General features: G+C 49.6%; 1 protein-coding gene across 2 annotated transcripts in view; it reads left to right on the plus strand.

Moving 5' to 3' along the window:
- Positions 1-23,300, plus strand: part of Rgs9 (regulator of G protein signaling 9) — an 82,606-nt gene that overhangs the window by 50,282 nt on the left and 9,024 nt on the right. For both annotated transcript variants that reach the window (XM_004655138.3, XM_045158975.1), the window contains exons 10-17: positions 2,149-2,178; positions 3,914-3,975; positions 5,788-5,901; positions 7,260-7,375; positions 13,646-13,733; positions 14,518-14,656; positions 15,649-15,734; positions 18,022-18,139. In XM_004655138.3, coding sequence (XP_004655195.2) covers positions 2,149-2,178; positions 3,914-3,975; positions 5,788-5,901; positions 7,260-7,375; positions 13,646-13,733; positions 14,518-14,656; positions 15,649-15,734; positions 18,022-18,139 — 753 coding nt within the window. The remainder of the gene's footprint in view (positions 1-2,148; positions 2,179-3,913; positions 3,976-5,787; positions 5,902-7,259; positions 7,376-13,645; positions 13,734-14,517; positions 14,657-15,648; positions 15,735-18,021; positions 18,140-23,300) is intronic.

Here is a 23,300-nt window from a genome sequence, read left to right on the forward strand (position 1 = left end):
CTTGATCTCCTTTTGTTTTAACTGTAAATTAGATGTCCTGACAGTCACTCTACCCTGTAACAGTCTTAGCTTCCAGGCAGGGAAGGCCAGGGTGATGAGAGCAGGTGGAGAGAGGAAATGTACCGTGTGATTTCCGATTTCTCAAGGCTCACTCCTCAGCTTTGCGCCATGCAGAGGCAGGTTTGAACCATGGTTCAGCTGATGACTGGCCAGAACAGATCAAGAAAGATTCCTACAACCTCCCAGAACCTTGGTTTTCCTCTGCAGAAAAAATCATGGCATAAAACCTTCCTCCCCTAAGCTTTTTTAAAGCTCTAAGAAGTATAAACTGACTTGCAGCATTGCTGGGCAGTTATTACTACATAAAAGTCCAGCTTCCCTTCTTGCAGAGATCCTAGATCATGAGATGCTATTCAGGACACTTCCTTACTTGAGCAGAAAGGTCTGATTAGATTAGATTTAAATGCAAGTCCACTCTGGCCTGGCCCCCAGGAGTCACCATTTGAAATTTTTTCATCTAAAACATAGCCCTCTATTCAGAGAGAATGGGAACAGATGACTCGATGTGGTTGCCAAAATGTCTACATTATTGGAGTGACTGTCTTCAAGTTTTTTTTTTTTTTTTTTTTTTTTTTTTTTTTGGTTTTTCAAGGTAAGGACTCACTCTAGCCCAGGCTGACCTGGGATTCAATATGTAGTCTCAGAGTGGGCTCCAACTCACAGAGACCCTCCTACTTCTGTCTCCTGAGTGGTGGGATTAAAGGCGTGCGCCACCATGCTCAGCTAGTTTAAAAATTTTTTTTTTATTGAGCTGAAAATGTTTTATTTTATTTTATTATTATTTAATTTTATTAATTTATTTATTTGAGAGAGGGAAAGAGGTAGAGAAAGAGAGAGAGGGAGAGACAGAGAGAGAATGGGCAAACCAGGTAGTTTTTAAATTTTTAAGGGGAAGATTTCTGTCTTAAACTAAGTTTAGAAAAAGTCCTCATCTTTCCAAATCTCCAGGCACGTCAAAGACACGACTTAGATGATAGCATCTACTCTGTGTCAGGCAGGAATTGCTGAGGAGGGGAAGGGCGGGGTTCCACATGGCCCCAACTTCCTTCCCTTCATGGTGCCACATGTATTTTTAAGAAGTCACATAAATATGTAATTAAAATTGTCAGGAATCTATGAAGGAGGAGACCAGGATGTGTGAGTGCAAACTAGAGAGACACCTAAACTTTACCTGAGATAATTTTCCTTATTCTTCTACTTAGGAAAAAAAAAAAATTCTCCTTAAAACCAATTCCAGTAGGGAAAACGCTAGCCTGCATGGGTTAGAGAAGAGGGGTGAGGGCATGACATCCCACTTCTGCCCCCTTGAGTGGGTGCTTGGGTGCACGAAGCAGGGCTTTTCTACTTGGCTCGAGGGAAGCAGTTGCACCCTCACATTTCTGTCCCTTTGTAGGGAGTATTTGGCATGGATGTTAGGTAGCCAGGACTTATGAAGCCTGAAGTAGAGAGTTAGCATGGCATCAGATTAGAAGGCTGTCTGGGCCAAGACTTTAATAGGATAAGAGATCTTTTATACGAACAGAATGCCATTGTGTAACATCAAGGAGCAAAGAGAAAGCGTTAGCACCAAGCAGCCCATGGGCACAGCCACACCTAGGGAAGCCAAGCCTGGAATTGCCAGCCTCAAAGGACCGCACGGGGGCAGGAACATGGCACCCTGTTCCTTGCAAATCATAGAAGATCTAAGTATTTCAGGGGAGATGGATCTAAGTGGCTCCCAGGGGCTTCTAAGAGCCCAGCACTGGGGTGCTAGGCATACGGCACTCTGCTCAGGGGTTGGCATGGGTGCTGGGCATCCCAGCACAGGTCCTCATGCTTGCATGTCCGGCACTTCACCCACCGGACATCTCCCCAGCCCCTGACCTTGGACTTGAGCAGCAGCGCGGAGCTCAGGTGGTCAGCAACACGTCTTGGCTGACGTTGCTCTTCAGGGTTGCGGGGAGCAGGGTGGAGGCGGCGGAGACGGGAAGGTCTGTGGTAAGGATGGGCTGTTTCCTTATGGGCCAGGGTTTTTATTTTTCAAATGGGCATTTGAACTGTAATGGTTTAATGGCACCAGTTTAATGGTTTCACTTCTTTGTTTTACAGAAACAAACAATCACAGCTGTCAGAAAAGAGGTAATTAGTCTCCCAGTTCCAGCAAAGCTCCGTTTAAAACCCTCTAACCAATTAGATGTACTTTGGTTTTATGCTCTGCACTTAGTAACGAAATGAAAACCATGTGCAATGTTCAAACAACTGTTTCCAAATTAATGGAATTGTATAAGGTCCGGAGAGAGCAGATGCCCCTTGAAGTCACATATCCGAGGGATGGCCAGAGAGGATTGTGGGAACAAAGGCTGTAGTGCCTACACTCCCAACCTGGACCTAATTTTTTAAAAAAATATTTTATTTATTAATCAGAGAGAAAGAGAGAGACAATGGATGCGGCAGGGACTCCTTCCCCTACACATGTGCTGTGGATGCATGTGCCATTTTGTACATCTGGCTTTCCATGGGTACTGGGGAATTGAACCTGTGTTGTTAGACTTTGCAAACAAGTTCCTTTAACCACTGAGATCTCTCCCAGCCCTCCTGGGCCCCAGCCTTACAACTATAGGGCCATTTTGAGTCTATTCAAATGACCTATTTTGGTAAATCTTCTATCCGGGGCTTTAAATATTTATTTGTTTATTTTTTAAATTATTTATTTATTTATTTATTTGAGAGTGACAGAGAGAGAGAGAAAGAGACAGAGACAGAGAGAGAGAGAGAGAGAGAGAGAGAGAGAGAGAGAGAGAGAGAGATTGAGAATGGGCGCGCCAGGGCTTCCAGCCACTGCAAACGAACTCCAGATGCATGCACCCCCTTGTGCATCTGGCTAACGTGGGTCCTGGGGAACCGAGCCTCGAACTGGGGTCCTTAGGCTTCACAGGCAAGCGCTTAACCGCTAAGCCATCTCTCCAGCCTAAATATTTATTTTTTAAAATTTTTATTTATTTATTTGACAGAGAAAAAGGGAAAGAGAGAGAGAAAAAAATGGGCATGCCAGGCCTCCAGCCACTGCAAATAAACTCCAGATGTGTGCACCCCCTTGTGCATCTAGCTGACATGGGTCTTGGAGAATTGATCCTGGGTCCTTTGGTTTTGCAGGCAAATGCCCTAACCACTAAGCAATCCCTCCAGCCCTATATGGGGCTTTAGGTAGAGCGCCGGACAGCACTGGCCGTTGAGGTGGCGCCGAGATGGGTGTCTGGGTGGGGAAGGAGTGGTTGAGGAGAGGCATGACTCACTTCTGGGCAAAGGGCATAACTCGGATGGTAGAGGATGGCCCTTGTGAGGGGCAGGCACCACTGCTGTGTCAACCAGAGGCCCGTGAAGAAAAAGTCAAGCATCTGTTCCCTTGGGACATTTTTTAAAAATTTATTTATTTATTTATTTGAGAGCGACAGACACACAGAGAAAGACAGATAGAGGGAGAGAGAGAGAATGGGTGTGCCAGGGCTTCCAGCCTCTGCAAACGAACTCCAGACGCATGCGCCCCCTTGAGCATTTGGCTAACGTGGGTCCTGGGGAACTGAGCCCCGAACCGGGGTCCTTAGGCTTCACAGGCAAGCGCTTAACCGCTAAGCCATCTCTCCAGCCCCCTTGGGACATTTTAAAACGTATCATATACCTTTTTCCCAGGCCAACATGCTGGGCTAAGGAGAGCACTGGCTTGGATGTTGAGACCGTCTGTCTACGTGCTGTGGGTCTGAGCCCTGTTGGCATGGCAGTGCTGGCTTGAAGGAATAGAGTGTTCTGGTTCACAGCCGTGTGTCATGTTAGTGTTAGTGGGGACTGGGACACCTTCTAACGACCATCTCTCTTCCAGATCATGTATTACCAACAGGCCTTAATGAGGTCCACAGTGAAGTCTTCGGTGTCCCTTGGAGGGTATGTTCCTGATCTGTTGTTCTTGTTAAAGGATAAGAAATAAGTGTGTGTGTGGGGGGGGGGGGGGAAGAACACACATGTCTGACTTAAGGCAAACTCGGCAAGTCATGGACAGGTTGACTTAAGATCCTCAAGACCTGCGTGGTATCTGTCCAGTTTCTTGGGAGTTTATTCCTCGTTCTTCACTTCTGTCTACAGGCCTTATCTTTATCTTGTGTTGGGCCAAGTCAGGGGTGGGTGAGGTTCTCTAAAAGTCCATGGAGTCCACTAGTGTGTGGATGAGGAAGGTGGGAAGAGTTGCATGTCTAGGGACTGGATGGGGAGGGGTTGAAGGAGCCCATATTCTGGTCACTGCCCATCAGGTCATTGAGGAGTTACGTGGGTTTTGTTTCCTGTTTCAGTATGCATGCCCGTTGCTGATCTGTGATGGAAAAATCCAATGTGGAGTCAGTGGAAACTTATGTTTAATTTCTTGAAACCTCACCCTGCCTGTTCTGTATGGTCTCCATAGTGTATTTCCTGGGAGACACAAATGGGCTTTTGAACCTCCCACATGCAAGCAGTTTTCTCTCTGCGGCGTGCACTTTACTTCAGGAAGACATTGCTGGCTTTGAGATTTTCCTGCATGCATTGAAGGAAACATGGCTTATTCCTCTTATCATTTATTCTGATTGCGTGAGAATCTAGAAACAACACTGCATACCACTGGGCCTGTGTTTGGTCCAAGTGTCTTGCTTACAATATGGCAAAGCATCAGGCTTTTGCAAAAATCTTCAAAAATAGGCCACAGCTTCCCAAATTCATTGCTTTCAAGAATACCATCTCTTCTGAGAAAATGTCCCAGGTTTGGGGAGTTCACGGCAGGTACTTGTGGACCATTCCCCACATATTGATACAGGCTTTCTCTATTTCTATTTTTTAAAATATTTAATTTTTTTTTTTGAGGTAGGGTTTCACTCTAGCTCAGGCTGACCTAGAATTCAGTATGTAGTCTCAGGGTGGCCTCAAACTCATGGTGGTACTCTTACCTCTGCCTCCCAAGTGCTGGGATTAAAGGTGTGCGCCACCATGCCCGACTTTTAAAAAAAATTTTGTTTATTTGAAGGGGCATGGGCACACCAGGGCCTTTGGCCACTACCAACAAACTCCAGATGCATGTTCCACCTTGTGCATCTGGCTTATGTGGGACTTGGGGAATTGCACCTGGGTCCGTAGGCTTTGCAGGCGAATGCCTTAACTGCTAAGCCATTCCTCCCCTCCAGCCCGGCTTTTTCTATTTCTAAGATATCAGGAAATATGTCAAGTCTGGCTTCACTGGAGAGAATTTGTTTTTGTCTTGGATGGTGGATTTTTGGGGTCACACTTCAGCTAGGTGAAAGGTTTTGTATAGTAGATTTAAATTCCCAAACTTGGGCATTATTTTGCCACAGAGATAACAGGAAAGCAGAGCTTCAGCAAATCCTTGGCAACCTTGAACTTCTAAGATGGGAGCCAAGACATGGGGAAACAGAGCCAGACCTGCATTCGAAAATCCCTTCAGGAGGTGTGGAGAAGCCATAGTTTGACCTTGGGACAGAGAGTTGGCAACGGGACTGGATTGAGAGACCACACTCTGTTTCACAAGCAGAGTAGGACAGAGCTCGCCAAACCCTTGCCAACGCTGGGCGCTACTAGGACATTTTCCAGGGACGGTAGTGAGCACGTGACTAAACCGATTCTGGGAAGGAGAGCGCGCCCGTCCGAGGAACCTGCGCATTGCTGTAGCGGCTGGTGCTGAGCTTCCAGGAAACCCTTTTTCCATCTGCTTTTCAGGATTGTCAAGTACAGCGAGCAGTTCTTGTCCAACGACGCCATCATGTCTGGCTGCCTCCCTAGCAACCCCTGGATAACAGATGACACCCAGTTCTGGGATTTAAATGCCAAATTGTATGTATTTAAATGATGTACTGTTACTTTTAAGGGGAGCGTTTGCTCCCTTTTTATTGACTTGTAATCCATATACCGTACAGCTGACCCCCTTAAAGCATCCCGTTCCATGTTGTCGGCAAAGCTACGCGTGTGCGCCCGCGTGCCGTGGCGCGTGTGCGGCCCGGGGCTCTGGTCTCCTTCTACCTCATTTGGACAGGCTGCCTTGTCGTTTGCCGCCGGGAAGGCCGGATGAGCTTGTGAACTTGGCCTCTCAGACCCCTGCCCTGGGCCACCACACGTCCATCTACTTCCCACCTCTATGTTTTACCTATTCTGGGTCTTTCCTGTAGACGAAAGTATACAATAGGTGCTGTTTTGGCATGAGCCGTGTCTCATGCAATGTAACTTTTCAAGCGTGTTCATGTACTGTGAACGAGGACTTCATGTCCGGTTATGGTTGGGAATGTTCATCGTGTGGCTGTGCTACATCTGTTTCCTCTGTCAAAGGTCACTTGGGTGTTTCTGCCTTACTTTTTTGCCTCTCTGTGAGCGGCGGCGGCAGCAGTGGCCGTGTGGTGTGTGCATTAGTGCATGCACGCGCGTGTGCAGATGCGTGCGTCCTGCTGGCGTGCGTGCGGAGGCCAGAGGAGAAGGCTAGGTTATTTGTCTTCAGTGTTCCCTGGAGACACAGTCTCTCTCGGAACCTGGAGCTGCCGCTTTTGGTCAGGTTGGCTGAGCAGTGAGCTCCAGCGGTTTTCATCTCTGCGCTCCTCCCCCGGGGCTGGCGTGACAGTCGTGCGCGGCCATGCCTGGCATTTTTGTGTGGGTGCTGCGGGTCAAACCCTGGCTCTGGCTCTCTCGGGCCTTCATGCTCGTAAGGCAAGCGCTCTTACCCACGGAACCATCGCCTAGACTCTATCTCTGCCCTTTACCTCTCATGAATAATGCTGCTGCAAACCCTCTTGTATGTTCAGGGTAAAAGGGAAGGCACAGTGGGTGTCAGGGGCCGACTGGTGGCTGGGATCACAGCCTCTCCCACCCGCTCTGCTGTCAACTTCTCTCCGGCCGGGGGCTGGCAGCCTGACTCTTCACTAGGTAGTTTTTGGGTTCAGTTCCATTTCTCGGAAGGCTACTAGAGCAGACCTGGGTATGTGGTGATCCCTCAGGCCTGGGAGGCTGTCTCCTGGGTGTGAGCCCAGGGAACTTATCTATGGCTACCTCTTTCTAGAAAGTGTCTTCTTGCATTATGTGTCTAAGCAAAAGTGGGTGGAGTCTTGGGCTCCCCCCCCCCCCCCCCCCCCCCCCCCCCCCCGCCTCCCGGCCGCTTAGGCCACCACTGAGCACGGAGTGACGCTTTTATGTCATTGTCCTTGCAGGGTGGAGATCCCAACCAAGATGCGGGTGGAACGGTGGGCCTTCAACTTCAGTGAGTTGATTCGAGACCCCAAGGGTCGACAGAGCTTCCAGTACTTTCTCAAGAAAGAGTTCAGCGGTAAGTCTTTTTATTTTATCTTATTTATTTTTTTGGTTTTTCAAGGTAGAGTATCACTCTAGCTCAGGCTGACCTGAAATTCACTATGTAGTCTCAGGGTGGCCTCGAACTCACGGCGGTTCTCCTACCTCTGCCTCCCGAGTGATGGGATTAAAGGCGTGCGCCACCACGTCAGGCTTTTTTTTTTTTTTTCAAGACAGTGTCTCATGTACTCAGACTAGCCTCGAACTTGCCAAGGATGACCTTTAACTTGTAGTCCTCCTGCCTCTACCTCCTGAATACTGGGATTGTAGATGTGCCCCAATACACTGGGTTGGATATGGCGCTGGGATTGAACATCATGCATGCTAAATAAGCATGCTGCCAACCCAGCTATAACTCCAGCCTGAGTCTTTCTAAAGTAGTGTTTACTTTCCTTTTAGTAAGTCTCCTTTTATTTTATTTTATTTTATTTTATTTTATTTTATTTTATTTTATTTTATTTTACACTTAGTTAAAAAAAAAGAAACCTAGCTTCTCTGCAACGATTTCCATAACTTGCTAATGCTTTTAAACAGTGCATCCTCCTCGTACAGCTTAAGAGGTGGACTGGCCCAGGACCGGTTCTTTTCATAGGTTCACAGACCCCAAAGTCTGGGGGGAGAACTGCATCTACCCTCAGAATCTGCATTAACCCTCTTCACATTTCCCAGAACCCGACCCATCTTTACCGCTCTCACACCATCACCCAAGAGCTCCTTCCCTCCACACCCTCCTTGCCTCAAAGGACAGCTTTTCAGGGAAATTGAGGGGACAAGGTTAAAAACAAGCAAGGTTCCCTCTTCCTTGTCTCTCAGCCTGATTTTCTTTTTTTAAATTTTTTGTTTTTATTTTTATTTATTTATTTGAGAGTGACAGAGAAAGAGGGAGAGAGAGAGAGAAAGAGAGAGAGAGAGAATGGGTGCGCCAGGGCCTCCAGCCACTGCAAACGAACTCCAGATGCGTGCGCCCCCTTGTGCATCTGGCTAACGTGGGTCCTGGAGACTTGAGCCTCGAAGTGGGGTCCTTAGGCTTCACAGGCAAGCGCTTAGCCGCTAAGCCATCTCTCCAGCCCCTGATTTTCTTTAGTTAATCCACTTGAGGATGTCGTCTATTAAAGTAGTTTTATTTGTTTATGTGCACGTGCATGTGTGTGAGTGCACATGTGCGCACCAGGGCCTCTTGCTGCTGCAAATGAGTTCTGGATGCATGTGCCACTTTACGTGGGTGCTGAGGAATCAAACCCAGGCTGGGAGGATTTGCAAGCAAGTGCCTTTAGCCACTGAACCTTCTCTCCTGCCCCTTCCCTGCACCTGAGAATATCTTAAAACACCTGCTTGCCTGGGCCCATCCCTAGAGATGGTGTTTTAATAACTTGGGTGGGAATCTGTGGGTTTGGAAAGTCCCCAGGTGGTTCTAAGAGGTAACTTCTTGCTTGGCTTCTTCAGGGCCTTTGAAGTGAGTGAATTTTTAAAAAAATAATTTATTTATTTATTTATATGAGAGAGAGAGAGAGAGAGGAGAGAGAGAGGCAGATAGAGAGAATGGGTGCGCCAGGGCCTCTAGCTACTGCAAGCAAACTCCAGATGCATGCACCACCTTGTGCATTTGGCTGCATGTGGGTACTGCGGAATCAAACCTGGGTCCTTTGGATTTGCCAGCAAGCGCCTTAACCACAAACCCATCTCTCTAGCCGGAGGGTGTGTTTTAGAGGGAGGTGGCAGAACCACACTGTATGTCCCAACTCTGGGTGGACGAGACTTAAATACACTGCATGGAGGAACATCAGGGGACACGAATACAGATTGAAACCAATAGCACTAGATTGTACATTTGTTTGCTTCACAAACTTTGCTGAAATATTTACTCTCATAAGATTCATTTGCTTGCTTATGATGTCCCCAGCCCCGCAGACCCAGCTGCTCTCCTAACCTGTGTGTCTATGGGATTTGCTCCTAAAACAAACTGTGCTGGACATATTTTTAGTCTTGTTGACTGCCTGGTCCAGAATATTACATTACAACACGAATTTCTGAAAATCTTTCTCTCTAAGCAAGCCTAATTGTCATCAACAGAATAACCCACAGGTGCGTGTCCTTGACTAAATGGAAATGGTGCCATCTAGTGGTCAACAGGTGAATTACATGTCAAGCTTATTTCATCCTTGGTGCTAGAAACCAGAAATTTCCTTCTATCCCTGAGCCGTATCATCAATAGTCTCCACATGAGATTCCTGAGGATTCATCTGCGAACCACACAAAGAAGGCACCGGTTTTCTTATCTAATTTAAAATTTAAAATTGTGGTATGATACATCCCATGCACACAGCGTGACCTCCTTCCCTTATTTTATCTTACTGTGAAAGAAGCCTAGGGTGGCCTTAAGTTCACTGTGTAACTGAGGAGGGTGGCCTTGAACTTCTGATACTCCTGCTTCTGCATCCCAGGTGTAACTGAGGAGGGTGGCCTTGAGCTTCTGATACTCCTGCTTCTGCATCCCAGGTGTAACTGAGGAGGGTGGCCTTGAACTTCTGATACTCCTGCTTCTGCATCCCAGGTGTAACTGAGGAGGGTGGCCTTAAACTTCTGATACTCCTGCTTCTGCATCCCAGGTGTAACTGAGGAGGGTGGCCTTAAACTTCTGATACTCCTGCTTCTGCATCCCAGGTGTAACTGAGGAGGGTGGCCTTAAACTTCTGATACTCCTGCTTCTGCATCCCAGGTGTAACTGAGGAGGGTGGCCTTGAACTTCTGATACTCCTGCTTCTGCATCCCAGGTGTAACTGAGGAGGGTGGCCTTAAACTTCTGATACTCCTGCTTCTGCATCTCAGGTGTAACTGAGGAGGGTGGCCTTGAACTTCTGATACTCCTGCTTCTGCATCCCAGGTGTAACTGAGGAGGGTGGCCTTAAACTTCTGATACTCCTGCTTCTGCATCCCAGGTGTAACTGAGGAGGGTGGCCTTGAACTTCTGATACTCCTGCTTCTGCATCCCAGGTGCTGGGATGCCAGATGTATATTACCACAGCAAGCAGAATTTATCCAGACTCACAACTGAGTCCACCTTTAAAACAATGTCTTTGTTTTGTTTTCAGACAGATCTTTCTGTGTAGCCCAGGCTGGCCCTCAACTTCTGCTTGTCCTGCTTAGCCACTTCCCACAGTTGGGATCATGAATTGGGGTTTGTTAATACACCAGGCTCAATTCAATGTGCTTTTAAATGAGCATGTGTGTGTGCTTACATGTGGGGTGCTCATGCCTTCGTTCACATGTGTGTGGAGGCCAGAGATTGGTGTTGGGTGTCCTCAGTCATTCTCTTCTAAGTTGGGAACCCATCAACACTGTATTTCTAGAACAATTTCAACACCATGAATGGAAACCCCTTACCCATTGGAAATCCCTTTCAGGCCGAGGCGATGGTTCAATGAGTCAAGTACTTGCTGCCCAAGAGCCTGAGTTTGGACCACCCCCCACCCCTCACCCATGCAAATGCTGTGCATAGTGGCGTGAGTCTGTAATCCCAGTGCCTGCTAGGAAAAGACAGGTGGATCCCTAGAGCAAACTGGCCAGCTAGGGCAGCCAAATCGGTGACCAGCTCTTGGTCCAATGAGCAACTGCCTCAATAGATAAGGTGGGGAGTCATTGAGGGAAGCGCTGTGGGCTCGGCATTAAGGTGGCTCAGCGGGTAAAATGCTTACGGAAGAAGACATCCACCCATCAGCCTCCGGCCTCCACATGTGTGCACATGCCTGTATGCGTATTACCCACACGTATGAACACACATACACACATCATGCACACACATACAAAAGGGAAGTCCTTTTTTTTTTCGAGGTAGGGTCTCACTCTAGCCCAAGCTGACCCGGAATTCACTATGGAGTCTCAGGGTGGCCTTGAACTCACGGTGATTCTCCTACCTCTGCCTCCCAAGTGCTGGGATTAACGGCATATGCCACCACACCCGGCCAAGGGAAGTCTTTTTTTATTCTGCCTTATCCCCTATCTGCTACACACCACTGTCTTCCCTAACCCTAACCCAAGTTCTATGCAATCACAAATCTATTTTTAATCCTTATGGATTTGGCTATTTTGAAAAAAAAATTTGTAATAGGAGAAAAAAAAAAAGGAGAGAGAGATTGAGAATGGGTGCAAATGATACCCAATGCACATGCCTTCTTGTGTTTCTGGCTTCACATGGGTACTAGGGGAATCAAACCTGAACCACCAGGCATTGTGAGCAAGGGCCTTCAACCACTGAGCCATCTCTTCAGCCCAATTCTACATATTTCTTAGGAATGGGATTATATGTTATGTGACTCCTTATCACTTAGCATAGTGTCCTCAGCATTTGTCCACGTAGAAACACGGATTCCCGCTCCATTCTTTCTTTGGCTGCACAGATTCCATTGTATGAGTGAACAACATTTGTTCATCCACCCGTTAGCTCATGGGCCTCCGAATGGTTTTGACCTCTGGCTATCATGAGTCACACTGCTGTGAGCATTGGTGCATTTGCTTTTATGTACACATTTTTTTTTTATTTTTTAGAGTGAGAAATGAGAGAGAGAGAATGGAAGCACCAGGGCCTCAGTCACTGCAATCAAACGCTACATGCTTGCGCCACCTAGTGGACATGTGTGACTTTGTACTTGCCTTCTGTGTATCTGGCTTATGTGGGGTCTGGAGAGTTGAACATGGGTCTTTAGGCTTTGCAGGCCAGTGCCTTAGCCACTAAACCATCTTTCCAGACCACATTCATTTTTTTTGTGGTAAAACATTATATACATGTATATATTACAATTGACCATTTTAACCATTTAAGTGCATACTTCAATGACAATAAATACATTCACATGGCTGTTTGTAAATCACCCCCACCCACTGGCAGAACCTTTTCCTCTTCCCAAGCTGAAACCGTGTACCCATCAAATGCTAACTTCCCATTCCTCCCTCCCTCTGCGTCCACCTTTCTGCCTCTGTGAGTGTGACTACTGGGTACCTCATACAAGTGACATTGTACATTAGCTGTCCTGGCTCATTTCACTTAGAATAATGTCCTCGAGGTTCATCCACATAGCATCGTGTCAGAATCTCTGTTTTTAAGGCTGCATGGTGTCCCATGACATGTGTATGCCACACTTCATTTTATCCACTCCTTCACCTGTGGACATTTTGCGTTGTTTTCACATTTTAGTTCTTGTGATTAATTTTAAAACTCTTAGTGATTCCCTCCCCCTTTTTTTTTTGCTATGGGCATGGTGGCATGCACTGTACTTGATGTCAGGTTAAGTGGTGATCAGCGAGGGCAGTCACTGGCTTGTCAAAGGAATCTCCATCTCTGTAGAGTCACGGGGCCAATGCCAAGTAGTGTGAAATTGCGCAGCCTTTCCCAATCTGAAGCAGCTGGAGTTACTCTTGCCATTTCCCTGCGCCATGGCCTTGTGGCGCTCCCAGCTTCCTGTCTCTTGCTTCCACTCCCTGCCCTCGCTGGTACAATCGCCTTTATTTTTCCAGGTAAAACCCACCACTTGAGATCCCTGTACCAAAGTATTCCCCAAGCCTCTGGGTGCTGTAGACCATGGGAAGAGAACTTGAATTTGGGAGAAACTAAGGATTTTGATGGTCTGGCTTTTCCCCCTCAGTCCGAAAGACCACAGCCCCTCCGCCTCTGGGGTGACAAATGCCCCTGGGGCCAGGGGCTCTCCGCGCACCTTGAGTGACGTAAAGGCAGGACCCCTGGGCTAGAGGACGCCCTGGGGGAGGTTACAGAAGGTGGGCGTCTCTACGCACAGCCCAACAAGAGGGCCGGAAGTCACAGTCGTGGGGACACAAGTAGTGTCCATGAAGAAAGACCGATGTGGAGTCAGGCAGGCTTATGAGCCTCAACATACCTGCCTTCATTCGGGAAATATTTTCTGTGGGCAAATTCTAGAGTAAAGTCATGGCAAGCTGCGAGGGCGGGTTAGTAGGAGCCCCAACCTGCGTGGCGGAGGAAGAAGGGCTCCCACACTGAGCTGAGCACACCGTTTATTGCAGAGGACGCTTGCAGTACGGGCCGCTACCTGGTCCCCGCTGCTTTCCCGCATCGTGGAAGTGAGACATGGCTGCTTCCCTGTGGTCTGTTTCATAGAGAAGGTACTCACCAAGCGCAGCTGATCCCACCAGACTTACCTCCTTGTTTCCTCTTTCCTCCTTTCTCTCATGCTTGCTCCCTGCGCGCCTTTCATCTGCCTGGACCGTGCTCCTTGCACAGGGGAGAACCTGGGATTCTGGGAAGCCTGTGAGGACCTCAAGTACGGAGATCAGTCCAAGGTCAAGGAGAAAGCGGAGGAGATTTACAAGTGAGCATGGGCTGGATCTTGTGGCAAGCCTCCCTGTGTGGGTGGGGATGGAATGGATGGAATGGGAGGCCCCACACTCTTGTGGCTTGCTGGGCTCTGGTCAGCATCAGCCACTGGACCTGCCAGGCTATAAATGCCTCCCTGATGTTATAGGAGGTTTGGGGATCCTCTGAAGCAAGCCAGGAGAGATGGGTGATGACATTCTCTTGCTTTCGTGGGAATGTGTTCACGGTTTGCAAATGTAAGGTGCGCTGAGCTCCAGTGCAGAATTCAGTGTTTAACCAGAGGCGGTTTCAGGTTTGCCATATCTTATATGCAACCACAAGATTCCTTGGTGTCATTACCTTGGGGCCTCCTGGCCTGGATGTTCACATGTCTAGGTGCTGGGGTTTTTAGCTACTTCCCTTACTACTCAGCACTGGAGATTCCCAACCCAACCTGTCTTGGTTGAGCCATGGGCGAGGAGAGGTTTGATGTGGAGGGGTTTGCCTGGTTCCAGGTTAGTCCTAGAATCCAGGTAAGGAAGAAGGTTAAACTACAAGTAGATTCTGCACTGTCATAATGGAGGCCTCACCCACCTGGCTGACCCCAGCCCCTCTGGCTCTCATTCCCAAGGCTTATGTGGCCATTTCCCTGCTTCTAGGCCTCTTGACCAGTGGCCTCTGCCAAGTTCAAGCTCTTACGCATCGCCTAGCGATCCTGGGCCTGTTACGTCAGCCACTTTCCCGGTCAGGCACCTGTGCACTGGGATGGCTCTCTGACAGATGTCTTCCTCCCTCTGCAGGCTGTTCTTGGCCCCAGGTGCGAGGCGGTGGATCAACATAGATGGCAAAACTATGGACATCACAGTGAAAGGGCTGAGGCACCCTCACCGCTACGTGCTGGACGCGGCGCAGACCCACATTTACATGCTCATGAAGAAGGTAGGTGGGGTCCGCACTGACCATGTGTAGTGGCCCAGGAGCTCTCCGCCAGGCCCCCTCCCCCAGCTACCTGGAGAGTCCCTAGATTCGAGCCAAGGAGACCACACGTGGGTACTGTTCTGCTGGTAGTCCTCTGGGCCTGACCCTCTGACCTTGGAAACCACCTGCAGAAGCTCTTTGTACCTATGGATGACAAGTGACATTAGTAATGAATTGCTATCGAGCTAACAGCCGTCATTTGCGGAAGGCTTACAGGGTGCAGTCTTTGTGTTAAAGAATGGAACGTGGTTCTCAGAAAGCACCGCGATCCTCTGGAGCCTGCGGTTTTTCCTGATTCCAACGGATCCAGAGGCTGAGCTCGTGGTTTGTGCCGTGTGGTCCTGGGCAAATGTAACGCTAGAGAGTGTGGTGTCACAAAAGGAGTCAGATTGACAGCAAATCCCTCACCCGCCAGGTCCCAGCAAACACTAGAGCAGTCTAAGTCTTGGTCTTCTTTTTTTCTCGTGTTCTCTTATGTCCTGAGCACTGGGTAGAAATGGGTGCTATGGGCTCAGAAGTGGACTTCATACTGGTGGCCACTTGTCTCCCTCGGGAGAAGACCCGGGGTGGAAGAGGTCAGCGTCATGCCGTTTCTTGCTGGCCTCACCACCTCACATATGACTCGGAGCAGGGTTTTGGTGTGGGGGTTACAGGCTGTGATCCTAAAGACTCGGGTGGTCTTCTCCACCTTGGAGTTCCTATCATCCCTGGACTTCATGGTTAGGTTGGGACTAAGAACATGGATTTCTGAATTTCTTGGGTGAACTTGGCTCTGCTGGTATGGATCTGACGCCTGAAAACTGTTGCTGTCAACACCTCCCTAAACATCTCCCTTGCACAAAAATGGATTCTCTTTACTTCGCCATCCTACCACTGAGGGAAGTGGCAAGTGTCCTCTGGTTGATCTGACACATCCCCTCTCCTAATCATTGTTTCTTTTCTTGTCCCACCAGGATTCTTATGCTCGCTATTTGAAATCTCCAATCTATAAGGAAATGCTGGCCAAAGCCATCGAACCACAGGAAACCACCAAGAGAAGGCAAGTGGCGTGGTCTGCAGTCGCTGGCTGCCTGCTGTTTACAGAGGCATGAGGGCCTCTTTTAGCCAAATGGCTACTGGGGAGATACTTGCTTAATGGCAGTATTGGGAACTGGGGAGGATCACTCAGTGAATGAGTGCATTACAGTTTCAAGTTACTCTAGCAAGATCTCCCCAGTAATTCCCTCCAGCAAGCCTTGTTCCCTAATTCTGCCCCCAAAGATTTCCGATTATCAGACTGATAATTATACTTATTACAAATGGAAACGTCACTGGTTTTCTTTAATGGTCTCACTTCTCTAGCCCCAAACTGATGAAGGGGAATGAATTTAACTTCATCTTCATATTTGTGTTGTTCCAAGACCCTGGAGAGATGGCCAGTTGCACACTGGGAGAAAATGCTTCATGGTTGGCCGTGTCTTGCTGCCTCCAAGGACGATGATGTAGACGTCCGTTATCTTGATCATTCTTGCTTGTTGGAAATGTTGGTCACCTCATCTTATAGCAGCTCCGGGACAGTGGATGGCGTCCTGTTCTTGGTGGGGGCGGGGTGCACAGCAAACTGAAATCTTTCTTTGGCGGGGGAGGGAGAGTCTTCAGGGATTAAAGATTACAAAGAGTAACCAAATCACATTTTGAACGAAGTCGTGGGGCTCTGGCAGATGTCTTTCAAAACATAGCCATCTGAGGGTCCTGTCTCCACCACACTGCTCCTGTCTGTCTGTCTGTCCACACTGAGCTCCTGCAACATCTCTAGTCCATTCAGAATGGGAGAAGGCTTGGGCTAGAGTATTGTCAAAGGAGTTTAAGCAAGATTCTGCAATTTGGTCTCATTCTTGAGGAAAATGGCCGTATTGTGAGCAGGAGAGAAAGGAGGTCTTTGTGGAGCTGTTCTAGGTTCATGGAGTAAGGAGGGGAGTGCCATGTTCTCAAGTCTTGAAACCGTTTTCACTAAGCCACAAGAACGGGCTTTAACAGAGAAGTTCTACCAGAAAGTATCAGGAGTAGGAGGCTACGGTGGTGGTGGGGTCTCATATTTCTTTCCAAATACTTTATAAGGTGGGTGGTGGACATGAAAACTCAGATGGGGTACTTCCTGGGCAGCTGGGTGCCCACTGTGGCAGGAAACCCCGGTGGCACATTTGTCGTTGGTGTGAGGTGTTGCCGTTTGAGGGTGCTGTCACCACTGCCGTGAGCGAGACCCACACGTTTGGGTGCTTTTGTGCAGTGTGAGGCTTGGCTTGCATTCAGGAGGGGACTGCAATGGGCATGGACCTGTCCCATGACTCACACAGGTAAGAAAGTCTATCAGAATTTAATAACTTAGGGCAAGTGAAACCCGAGGCCCAAGTCTTACCATGAGAGGGCTGGTGGGATCCCCAGTGCCAGGCATTTCTTCTTGGTAGGGCAGTCTCTGCCTCTTTGGTATAGAAGCGAGGGTTCCAGGGGCCCACGCAGTCCAGTCTGCTGTTAGTGCGCAAATGTTGGCTTTCCAGAAGTACCTGAGTGAGGCCTCAAGGCAGGTGCCTCGGGTGTTCTCCTACGTCTTCCAAACACTTCCAGATAACAAATGGATTTCTTTTGTTTTGGCGTGTGTATAGTATGTGTGTGTGTGTGTATGGGTGTGTGTGTGTGTGTGTGTGTGTGTGTGTGTGTGTGTGTGTACATGTGTATTTCTGATGCCCTGTGTGCTCGCTTGGGACAGCCAGAGGAAAACATCAAACGCCCCTCTCCATCACTCATCTCCCTGTTTTCCCTTGTGATGGAGTCTCTTCCTATTTCCAGAGCTGCTCCTTATGAACCCCAGTGATTCTCTAGTTTCCACTCCCCCACAGGACTGGGGTGCAGGGGTGTGTGTGTGTGTGTGTCTACACCCACGTGTTCTGATGTGAGTTCTAGAGATTCACAGTCAGGTGGCTCAGGCCCTTCTGGGCCCTTGAGGCTGGTGCCGGAAGTGTACTTACTCACCCAGCCCTCTCTGCAGCCCAACAAATTGCTTTCTAAGCACCAGAGAGGGTGTGTCTGACATCATTGCCCAAAGAGCCTTCCCAGGGCCTCACCTGATATCTGGTGTCAGGGTACTCATTCTGGTCCCACCCTCCAAAGGAGGAGAAAAGAGCCACCGTTGCCTCTGGCTCTGAGGACTCCTTGTGACTTTCTCTGGGGAAAGTGAGGGAACAGACCCGGATTTTGACCTTCCAGCTGCAGCCCCCACCGCGAGCGCCAGCGCCTCTGGGCGGGCAGCATGGTTTCCCGCCGCTAAGCTGGGCCTCTGTCCTCTGTTGCAGCTCCACCCTGCCCTTCATGCGGCGCCACCTGCGCTCCAGCCCGAGCCCCGTCGTCCTGAGGCAGCTGGAGGAAGAAGCCAAAGCTCGAGAGGCCGCGAACACGGTGGACATCACCCAGGTCATGAGCAAGCTGGACCGTAGGAGCCAACTCAAAAAAGAGCTCCCTCCTCCTAAATGAATTTCTTATTCCCAAGATGGGGGTGGGGTGGGGGTAATGTCCTCGGGAGAGGCAAATCAAGAAAAGTAGGATCAGCATCTAGAAGATTCCGTCCTCCGTGGGTAGAACCGTAGGGTCAACCTGTTTCCCTGGAAAAGTCCCGGGACTCGAGAGCGGGTTTGCGAGGGTGGGGAGGTCATCATCTGACGTAGTGGCCGTGTGTCTTGCTGTCTCCCTTGTAGCCAGAACGAGGGGGGAAGCAATGCGCCGTGCAGCACCACTGACTTTGGAGGGTTCCGGAGAAGGTGCCCCTCTGCCCGCGTAGTTTGGCTCACAGCTGGGGATGCAGTGGTGGTGGCTGTGCTCCATCTGTAGTCAGGAATCAGAGAGGGATGGACTCTGGTGCTCAGCCCCCTTCCTTCTTTCGATCCGGTCGGGGACCCCGGCCCACATAGGACAGGGCTTCTCCCTTTAAATAAGGCACTCTCGAAACTCCTTCACAGACATGCCCAGCGTTTTGTTGCTATGGAGATTCTAAATCCCACCAAGTTGACCATAATGGTTAGCCGTCACAACCCTCAAGGGGCATTTGTTTAGGTTAGCTCCATGGAGCTCCTCATCCTGTCTCTCCAATGTAGGTTTTGCTTCTAAAGCACCTGAGAGCTCCCCACCACCACCCCACAGCTCATCCCAGGTCTTCCCCGGAAGGAAGCACTTCCCCAGACCCTCCACCTCTCCTTCCTGGAGAGGCATGGCTGGCATTCCTGTTCTGTTGAACTTGTTCTTTGCCACAGGCCCCTCTTTTCTTCCTGATTCCCCCTCCCCTTGTGCATAGCGTGTGAATCAGTAGCTTGTATGAACTAAGGACTCAGGCCAAAGCAGGCAGTGACCCTTTGGGGTTTATCTCTGTGGCTAGAGAACAGAGGTGCTGGGGCTGGGGAGATGGTTCAGTGGTTGAAGGTGCTTGCTTACAAAGCCTGCTGGCTTGGAGTCAATTCCTCAGGACCCACACAAAGCCAGACACAAAGGGACACATCTGTGATGTGCACGTGCACCACACACACACACACACACACACACACACACACACACAGAACAAAGGCACTGCTGCTTTCATTCACGGGATGGGGACGATGGCGGACGTTGGATATACATTGAAGAGTATTTCTAGATACTAGCTCTTCCTGTCTCTATAGCTATGGGGAAGGCCATATTTGTGGTCAGAAGTAGGGGCAGAGCACCACTCAGAGCCTGGCCTGAGACAGCTAGGAGGTGACTCTTGAAGACGGGCTTGCTCTACGCACCTGCACACCACGTAGAGGACGAGAAGGTGGGCAAGAGGCCAGCCGTATGGAGCAAGCACGCTCACCCTGTGTGTCTTATGCAGCACCTACTGTGTGCAAGGCATTGTTGAACAAAAAACACGCTGCTCTTTTCTCACCGGGCTGATAGTCGAAGGCTGACGAAAACAATGAAACCATCAGGCGGCTCTAGCGTAGTATTGAGCCACAAATGGGAGTGGCCTGCCGTAGCAGGTGTTTGTCTTCCACGCACATCGGGTCGCCTCTGTAGCTCTGTTGGTCTTGGATTGGCTCTCTCACATAGCTGGGGACGGAGAGCCAGGCTATAGAGTTCATGTGATGAGTCTGCTCTCCTCGGGTGTCCCTTGTCTTCCTGGTTCCATGGCAATGGCAGGTTTGCAAGGGAGTGAGAAGGAGCCCGGAGCTGGGAGAAAGCTATTTGACCTGAGAGATCGAGAGAAGCTTTGAGGAGACGTGTCTGCGGTGTGTCTAAGAGGGGACCAGGTGGCCACGAGGTAGAGACTGAGGAGTGTAATACCACAGGTTGTGTGGACGGAGCCCAGGCAGGTGCCGCTGTCTCGGACACTGCTTGTGGGGGTGGAAATGGCTCCCCCTGCAGGCAGAGTCAGTCCTTACCGCATCCTGCTTGCCCCTCAGCCAGAGCTCCTGAGCAGGCTGCTCTGGGGATGTGCCTTTAATTATGTAAGCATTTGCTGGTCCAGGCAAGTGCATGACGCAGATCTGGCAGAGCAGGTTGAGGTTGTACCATGGATGGCGGGGCTGGAAGGTGGGTTCCTTTCATCTGTCTAGGGGGTTCTGCCAAGGGCTTTGGTATCAAGACCAATGTTGTGCTAGGAGGTAGATCCTGGCAGCGTCGTGGTTCTTGGTAACACTGCCCACCTCATCCCTGGCTGCTTTGGACACCCTCTTTATGCCTTGCTCATGCCTAAGCCTACACGAAGTTGAAACAGCACATTTCATACACACCTCTCCTCCACTGGGCTGTCAGACTCCTGAAAAGGAGAGCCCACATCGGGTCAGCTGACGCGGGGGATGGGCGTGCAGGTGGCACGTGTGTGTGTGTGTGTGTGTGTGTGTGTGTGTGTGTGACAAGCTGCAGTGGAGCGGATGGCGAGGAGCTGGGGAGAGAAGATGTGCGGAGAGGCTAATGCTCTGGTGTCCCCCAAGAGGCAGGTCAGGAGGAGGTGTGTGAGCCAGCTCAGGAAGGAGATGAGACACGCGGGAGGCAGTTTAGATAGGATCTGATTGCAACAGGGTGATGGGGGAGAAACAACTGAAGAAGACGCAGAGACCGTGAGCCTCCAAAGCTAAGAAGCTTGTAGGCATGGGAAGAGGGCCCGGCTTTGCGGTAACTGTCGGGGGCGGGGGGACCAGGGGTTCTGAAGTGTCAGATGGAGCCCTATGAGCCACTCCTGGGAGACACATTGCTGAGACCCTCTGCCAGGCTCTCAAGAAGCCACAGGTTAGAAAAGAGGCCACCGTGGTATAACTCACAAACGGGTTATCCGAACTCTCACAGTGACACAAACAGAAGGGAGGACCATGTTGGGGTAAAAGTGGCTGGTCCTACCTGGAGCCCTCACGGAGAGCGCACCTCACAGGTTAGAGAGTTTCCTAGGAGAAGGCGGGCGCTGCGGCGGGCAGCTGAGCTTCTACTTCTCCAGCCAGGGTTTGAGTTGACGTGTAATACAATTAACCTCACCGTGGAGGTGGAGCTTCCAGAAAGATGTGTACAAAACCAATTTTAAAAATTTTTTCATTTATTTATTTGAGAGAGAGAGATTGAATACAAGTGGTCACTCTCACCAGGGCCTCTTGCTGCTCCTGCAAATGAACTCCAGACCCACTGCACCACTTTGTGCATTTGGCTTTATGTGGGTACTGGGGAATTGAACCCCTGGCCTTGCAAGCTTTGTGAGCAAGCACCTTTAACCACTGAGCCATCTCTCCAGCTTGAAAACCATTTTTTAAAATTATTTTTATTTTTTTTATTATTTTATTTTTATTTTCATTTATTTATTTGAGAGCGACAAATAGAGAAAGAGGCAGAGACAGAGAGAGAGAGAGAGAGAGAGAGAGAGAGAGAGAGAGAATGGGCACACCAGGGCTTCCAGCCACTGCAAACGAACTCCAGATGTGTACGCCCCCTTGTGCATCTGGCTAAGGTGGGTCCTGGGGAATTGAGCCTTGAACCAGGGTCCTTAGGCTTCATAGGCAAGCGCTTAACCACTCAGCCATCTCTCCAGCCCACCATTTTTTTTTTGAGGAAGGGTCTCGCTGTAACCCAGGCTCACCTGGAAGTCACTGTATAGTGTCAGGGTGGCCTAGAACACATGCAGTCATCCTCCTACCTCTGCCTCCTGAGTGCTGGGATGAAAGGCATGTACTGCCACACCTCGCCTGAAAACCAGTTTTTAAAAAATACATCTGTGCACAGGGTACCTGGGCTGACTGGGTTATCCTAAGTGAACATTGTGCACTTTTAAAATACTAACTTTCGGTCTGATGTTTCTGACAATTACTAAGTCAAAGAGAAACAAATGGTTTGATAATTCTATTATGGCATGATATAGGGTTCTTCTTGACATAGATTGTCTCCCCACTTCCAGGTCCCCACAGGAAGTTCAATTGTGTTTCTGGAGAGAGATTATTTATTTGTGTGTGTGTGTGTGTGAGCATGCCAGGATCTCTTGCCATTGCAAATTGAATGCCCGTCCACCTCCACGTGGGTGGTTGGGGAATTGAACCTTGAGCCGGCAGGCTTTCCAAGCAAGTACCTTTAGCCACTGAGCTATCCCCCAGCCTCCTGGAGAGAGATCTGTACACCACTCCTCTTCAGACGTGAAGGAAACAGAACCGGACAAAACAGCAGACTCTGTTTTCACCAGACTTACATTTTAGCCAAGAGAAACAGACAGCAGCCGACAGAGAAAGGCTCTGGAGAAAGAAGGCCAGCTTAGCAATTTTGAGCCACGGAAAGGCAGTAATTTTAGAGGGATTTATTTGCCTACAAGTAATTGTGGAAGATGTGAAAATGGGTGAGAACTCAAGGAGAGAGGACAGACGGGGAGAGAAGCGAAGGCAAAGGAAGAATCTTGGAGACCTCACTTTATTTATTTATTATTTTTTATCTTTTTTTTTTTCTGAGACAGGGTCTTGCAATGCAGCCTAGGTTGGCTTTGAACTTCCACTGTCTTCCCGCCTCAGCCACAGCGCTGGCACGGCAGGCGTGTGCTACCGCGCCCCGAGAGGCCACAGTTTGAAAGCACAAGGGGAGTAGGGAGCACTGGCCAGCGAGCCCTTAGGAAGGGTCACGGAGGAGTACCAGCAGGCGCTCAACAATCAGGACGTGGTAGAGTTACGTAGACTCAGCCAGTGCTCATGAAATAGACTCAGTGCCCTTCCACTTTAGGGGTGGTCGAGTGACCCGTTCTAGCCAGTGGCCTGAGTGGAGGCTAAGAGCTTGGTACTCCGCTCTATCTCCTGCTCCGCTGTGGCCTTAAGAGTCACCTCGTCTTTGAGGTGCGCAGCCATGGCAAGCGAGCGCCTGCTGGGCCTCACTGGCCTCCGTGGGAACACACGGTGGAGCTTTATGACGAGAAGGCAGTGAGGGTTGGGGACATTTGAGGGACAACTCAGTAGGATGGCAGGGGGCAGACGCCAGCTTTTATGGGGCTGAACGGAGAGTGTGTTGGAGGTGAAGAGGGTAGGCGATGTCGACGGCCACTTCAGAAAGTTCGGGATGAAGGTGAGGTTGTAGTTCTAACCTAGAAGATTGGGAGGAGACATAAGCACAGGGC

Source organism: Jaculus jaculus, chromosome 9 (genome assembly GCF_020740685.1).
Source record: "Jaculus jaculus isolate mJacJac1 chromosome 9, mJacJac1.mat.Y.cur, whole genome shotgun sequence".
In the NCBI taxonomy this organism is placed as follows: domain Eukaryota; kingdom Metazoa; phylum Chordata; class Mammalia; order Rodentia; family Dipodidae; genus Jaculus; species Jaculus jaculus.